This window comes from Octopus bimaculoides, chromosome 29, assembly GCF_001194135.2.
Source record: "Octopus bimaculoides isolate UCB-OBI-ISO-001 chromosome 29, ASM119413v2, whole genome shotgun sequence".
Taxonomy (NCBI): Eukaryota; Metazoa; Mollusca; class Cephalopoda; order Octopoda; family Octopodidae; genus Octopus; species Octopus bimaculoides.
Window position 1 is genome coordinate 3,833,572 of NC_069009.1, and position 6,426 is coordinate 3,839,997.

The 6,426-nt window shown below is 38.3% G+C and overlaps 1 protein-coding gene across 1 annotated transcript in view; it reads right to left on the minus strand.

Moving 5' to 3' along the window:
- LOC106867473 (protein AATF) overlaps positions 1-6,426 on the minus strand; it is a 29,653-nt gene that overhangs the window by 15,841 nt on the left and 7,386 nt on the right. The window contains exons 5-7 of the mRNA XM_014912356.2: positions 4,459-4,596; positions 2,708-2,822; positions 1,120-1,305 (exon numbers count right to left, since the gene is read on the minus strand). Of these exons, the coding sequence (XP_014767842.1) occupies positions 1,120-1,305; positions 2,708-2,822; positions 4,459-4,596 (439 nt within the window). The remainder of the gene's footprint in view (positions 1-1,119; positions 1,306-2,707; positions 2,823-4,458; positions 4,597-6,426) is intronic.

Below are 6,426 nucleotides of genomic sequence, written 5' to 3' on the forward strand. Positions count from 1 at the left end.
ATATATATATATATATATATATATATATACATATGTACATATATATACGAAGGTGAGTCAAAAAGTAATGCCATTTTGTTTAGGACAGGTATATTTACCAACACAGGAACATGTATCATACATCAAAATGAAGCTGGTCCTCTGTGGATCCCATCCCTACTTCTCAACATTGTCACCGTTTCTTTCAATAGCAATGATCCACCTTCGAATGAAAGCATGTATCCCTGTCCCGTAAAATTCTGTTGACTGTTCTTTGAGCCACTTCTTCACGACAGTTTTCGCTTCCTTGTCATTGGAATAATTTAGCGCCTTCAGACTATCATCTCTTTGGTCCCATGAAAGAGGGTTTCAGAGGCAAACATTATTCCAGTGGCAAGGAAATCGGATAAAAAATGTTGATTTTACATGTGATCAACATAATGGTCGGTCATATATATACACAATCTTCTGTCTTATATATTATAGATATTCATATAAATAAATATACATGTATATGTACACATATACATATATATATGTACACACATATATATTCATATAATAAATATACATGTATATGTACACATACATATATATATATATAGAGAGAGAGAGAGAGAGACAGACAGACAGACAAAAATGCAGATAAACATGCTTGGGCTTGATATATAAAATATACATACACGCATGTGTATGTATATATATATGTATGTGTGTATATATATATATAGTGAGAGAGAGAGAGAAAAAGAAAAACTGAAAATGTTCAGAAGATGGATACTCATGTATAAGTATATAAACATAGATATTTATATATTTACATGAAATATAAAAAATACAGAAAACTAATGGGAGAAGGCATGGTATTTTAAGCCTGACAGCTGTTTCTGGAGGCTTGGAATTATGTACTAATTGTAATGTTTGTAAATGGCAGATGGAGTATGCAATAAGTCAAGGACACGCAACCAGTAGAGGATGCATATAAGCATTACCATGATACTGGCTCCCTCCTTCAGGGTGGAAAGATTGACAAATAGGAGTTCGCATCATAATGCAAGAAAATTTAAGGATAGAATGGGAGGAGGCGGTAAATAAAAACTTTTAAAGAAAAAAAGGACAGAGTATGAATGGAACTCTTACCGACAAGTTTCGAATTTACGTGCCCTTTTAGTAAGGAATCCCCGGATTTGTGGAGGCAACAACTTCCTTTTCTTCACTTTGCAGTCAACTGTAACAGAGGACTGTGAGTTGACTGTAACTTCCCCTTCGTCATCGCTAGGAATCTCCTCATCATCATCATCTTCAACACCATTGTTCTTGCTGTCCCTTTTGAAGCAGAGAGAAAGAAGATAAAATGAAACAACAGCTACACTAACACCACCTCACTCTCTACTCTTCAAGTGCCACCTCTTTAAGTGGTACACGAAGAAGCTGATGAAAGCTTGACCAGAAAGGAATATGCCTGCTTCCAAGCCTTTCAAACAAGTCCACCACACCACTTCCTGACATAACTGAAAGATAGAGGAAGCCTGGTTGTGCAATTCCTTGCCAATGAAAGGTGGCACATTAATTTTTCACTATAGACTCAAGTGGCAGCCAGTTTCAACCGTTACATGAATAATAATAATAATAATAATGTTTTCAAATTTTGCCACAAGGGATGTGTTGATTACATCGACCCCAGTGTTTCACTGGTACTTAATTTATTGACCCTGAAAAGATGAAAGGCAAAGCTGACCTCAGCAGAATCTGAACTCAGAATGTAACGGCAGATGAAATACCGCTAAGCATTTCGCCTGGTGTGCTAACGATTCTGTCAGCTTCCAATAATAATAATAATAATAATAATGGTTTCAAATTTAGGCACAAGCCAGCAATTTGAAAGAAGGAGTAAGTTGTCCCTACTGCTTAACTGGTACTTCATTTTATTGGCCCCGAAAAGATGAAAGGCAAAGTTGACCTCAGCAGTATTTGAACTCAAAATGTTGTTGGCACTCCGTCACTTACGACGTTGAGGGTTCCTGTTGATCCGATCAACAGAACAGCCTGCTCGTGAAATTAACGTGCAAGTGGCTGAGCACTCCACAGACACGTGTACCCTTAACGTAGTTCTTGGGGATATTCAGCGTGACAAGGCCGACCCTTTGAATTACAGGCACAACAGAAACAGGAAGAAAGAGTGAGAGAAAGTTGTGGTGAAAGAGTACAGCAGGGTTCGCCACCATCCCCTGCCGGAGCCACGTGGAGCTTTAAGTGTTTTTGCTCAATAAACATTCACAACGCCCGGTCTGGGAATCGAAACCACGATCCTATGACCTCGAGTCCGCTGCCCTAACCACTGGGCCATTGCGCCTCCACACTCAAAATGTAAAGCTGGAAAAAATGCCACTAAACATTTTTCCCAGCATACTAATGAGTCTGCCAGCTTGCTACCATGATACTACTACTAATAATAATACCACTAATAATGGTTTCAAATCTTGGCACAAAGGCAGTAATTTCTTAGTGGGGGGGGCTAAGTTGATTGTATTAACCCCAATGATCAAATGGTACTTATTTTATTGATCCTCAAAAAGATGAAAAGCAAAGTCAACCTTAGCAGAATTTGAACTCAGAAAGCAAAGATGAACAAAATGTCCTTTAGCATTTTGCCCGGCGTGCTAATGATTCTGCCAGATTGCAGCCTTTATTAATAATAATAATAATAATAATATTTTTTCTATCTCACCCGTCTTTTGACATCTCCTCCCCAGTGACAACATGCTTTGTCTGTGTGTCCTTCAGAAGGAGAGACGTCTGTAGATGAATCAGTGTGTTGAGAAGATGACACAATTGGTTTTGAACTGAAATGATAATAATAAGAAGCCCATCATATATACATATATATATGTGTGTGTGTGTGTGTGTGTGTGTGTGTGTGTGTGTGTGTGTATATCTGTGTTTGTCCATCCTCCATCGGTTGACAACCAATGCTGGTGTGTTTATGTCCCCATAACTTAGCAGTTTGGCAAAAAAGGACCGATAGAATAAGTACTAGGCTTACAAAGAATATGTCCTTGGGTTGATTTCTTTGACTTTAAGGCAGTGCTCTCGCATGGCCACAGTCAAATGACTGAAACAAGAATATATATACGTGGCGTTAGGAAGGGCATCCAGCTGTAGAAACTCTGCCAGATCAGATTGGAGCCTGGTGTAGCTATCTGGTTTCACCAGTCCTCAGTCAAATCGTCCAACCCATGCTAGCATGGAAAGTGGACGTTAAACGATGATGATGATGATATATGTATACTAGACTAGACCGCCTGTGACCCATTGGGTCACCTGGAAAGTCTGAGTTTCCTAGCAACGGAGTTTTGTTTAATGGGTTTTTTTTCCCTCTTCCAGGTTATTTCACATGCTTTCAATGAATGTGACATCAAAATCACATGTAAAGTCCTTTCCTTGGAAAAGAAAGATTTGGCTGCTATTTCTTGCATGCTCTGCCACCACATAAGAGCTGGGTCCTTTATCACAAATAGCTGTTATGTGGTAGCAGAGTGTGCTAGAAATAGCAGCCAAATCTTTGGAGCTGAGATATGTTGAATTCACTGGAAAAACCCATGCGAAAAAATTATTTCACACTGAGGTTACAAACGGGTCTTTTATGAAATATTTACCATATTTTTAAAGTCATTTTTACTTTTAAATATTTTTTAAATAAGCCAAAAAAAATTTTTGTAATGGTATTCACTTAAAAATAATTTTAAAAAATATTAAAATATTGGCTGTTTAAAGAAAGTTAAAATATAAATACTTACTGTACAAGCAACTTAAATTTTTGAAATCACATTCACTTAAAAATATTTCTAAATGATTTTAAAAATATTGTTTAAGTCAAAAGTCGATTTTTTATTCTTAAAGAGTGATAGAGAAAGAGAGCGAAGACTATGTGTGTGTATATGTCACAGATAGCATATGTGTGTTTGTGTTGATTGACATGCCATGCATTCATTATGTATGTGCGTAAGTGTGTTGACGTTACAGAAGCCATGTTTTTTTCGTCAAGAAATAACAAATAAAAATTGTGTTTAATTGTTTTCATTAGTAGAGGTCCAAATATCACAAAACCTCATACTGCACTGCATAAAGTATGAAAATATATATGTAAAAAAAATTAAGATAAAATATACTATTTCTGAGATATTTCGGGAACAAACATCTTCTCGAGTTTTAGTATCATTAAGATGTATATAATGTGTGTGTATACTTGGAAAGAAGTGAAGGTGGGTGACAGGAGGCGCATCTGGTCGTAGATAATCTACCTCAACAAATTCTGTCTGACCCATACATGCATGGAAAAGTGGACATTAAAACGATGATGGTGACCCCCGATTATTATAAAGGCCATATCAATGCTGTGTCTAGTTGAGGGTGCTGATGAGAGATGAGCTTTATGAATACAAAAAAACCCCCAAAAAACGTTAACTATGCCTCACTCACCTGTATGTACAGCCGAGGTATACTTATCCTTGCCAAGGGCCATGAAATGGTGCCAGGTAGAGGGTTGAGGGATTTGGTTAACAAGCGACACTGTCCTCTGTAATTTAATTCGACCTTCCAACAGATTATCCAAAAGTCCTTTAAGGAAAAAAAAAAGAAAGAAAAAAGATAAAAAACAAAATCAATGACTGACTATAGCAGCCAAACCTCCCTCATGTCACACTTTACTACACTGTATTTGAATAAAGGTGAGATGGCTACAATTGGAGCATCTCTGATTAGAAGTCTGTCTGAATCAAGACTGGCCAGGGACGAAACGACAACAATTAGAGCCACTAATACTAATTACTGTATTAAACATTAGCTTATGTAGTCCTAGATACACTACATCAGAATACAAGATTAGGACTGTTGTTGGCACTCCGTCGCTTACGACGTCGAGGGTTCCAGTTGATCCGATCAACGGAACAGCCTGCTCGTGAAATTAACGTGCAAGTGGCTGAGCACTCCACAGACACGTGTACCCTTAATGTAGTTCTCTGGGATATTCAGCGTGATACAGTGTGATAAGGCTGACCCCTTTGAATTACAGGCACAACAGAAACAGGAAGTAAGAGCGAGAGAGAAAGTTGTGGTGAAAGAGTACAGCAGGGTTCGCCACCATCCCCTGCCGGAGCCTAGTGGAGCTTTAGGTGTTTTCGCTGCCCTAACCACTGGGCCATTGCGCCTCCACCTGAATCAAGACTAGCCAGGGATGAAACAACAATTATAGTCACTAATACTAATTACTGTATTAAACATTAGCTTTTGTAGTCCTAGATACACTACATCAGAATAAAAGATGGGATGGCCACAGATGGAATATCTTTGATCATTCATAAGTTAGATTAGGACTAACCTGGAGCTAAACAACTACTATAGCCACTAGTACTAAAACCTCACAAAGCAGTGCTCCAGCATGGCCAGTCAAATGAATGAAACAAAGCAAAAGAATATGTGTGTGTGTGCTTACGTATCTGGCCATGGGGAAATATCTTGTGTGGAAACAAGTGAGGTTAGGTGACAGGCAGAACACTTCCTTTTCTTGCTTGTATAGAGGCAGATTTTCTACAGACAGATGCCTTTCCTGTAACCAATGCTCACCTGTTCCCAAGCAAGGTAATATTTCCCCATGACCAGAGATGTTCTTTGAGAATATTGAAAATGAATGACGATGCTTGTATTATGGCAGTGGCAAACATTTTACGATTATCACACTGTCAAAACAAGAACACACACACACACACATTCTGTGTATGGATATGATGGGCCTCTTTCAAATTGTCTACCAAATCCACTCACAAGACTAAGGTTGGCCCAGGGCTATAGTAGAAGACACTTGCCCAGGGTGTCAGAGTGAAATTGAACCCAGAAAACCATGTTGTTAGGAAGCAAGCTTCTTACCACACAGCCATGCCTACACCTCCAATGTTACACCTGCACCATAATAATAATAATAATAATAATAATAATAATAATAGTTCTTTCTACTAAAGGCACAAGGCCTGATATTTTTGTTGTGGGGACTAGCCAATTACATTGATCCCAGTGTTGGGCACTGCACACATCCTACGCAAAACACTTTCAATACAGTAACCCTAAGAGCATCACAGCAAACCACAGCACATACCCAAGGCACACAGAGCTGCGCTCGGTAGTGAAGTGAAAGCACGTTATAAAAATAAAACTACTGAATAATAATAATAATAATAATAATAATAATAATAATGGTTTCAAATTTTGCCAAAGAGCAGCCATTTTGGGGGAGGGGATGTGTCAATTACATAGACACAGTGCTTCACTGGTACTTAATTTATTGACCCCAAAAGGATCAAAGGCGAAGTTGACCCCCGCGGAATTTGAACTCAGAATGTAGTGACTCTGAAAAAGGACGAAAGGCAAAGTTGAACTAGGCAGAATTTGAACTCA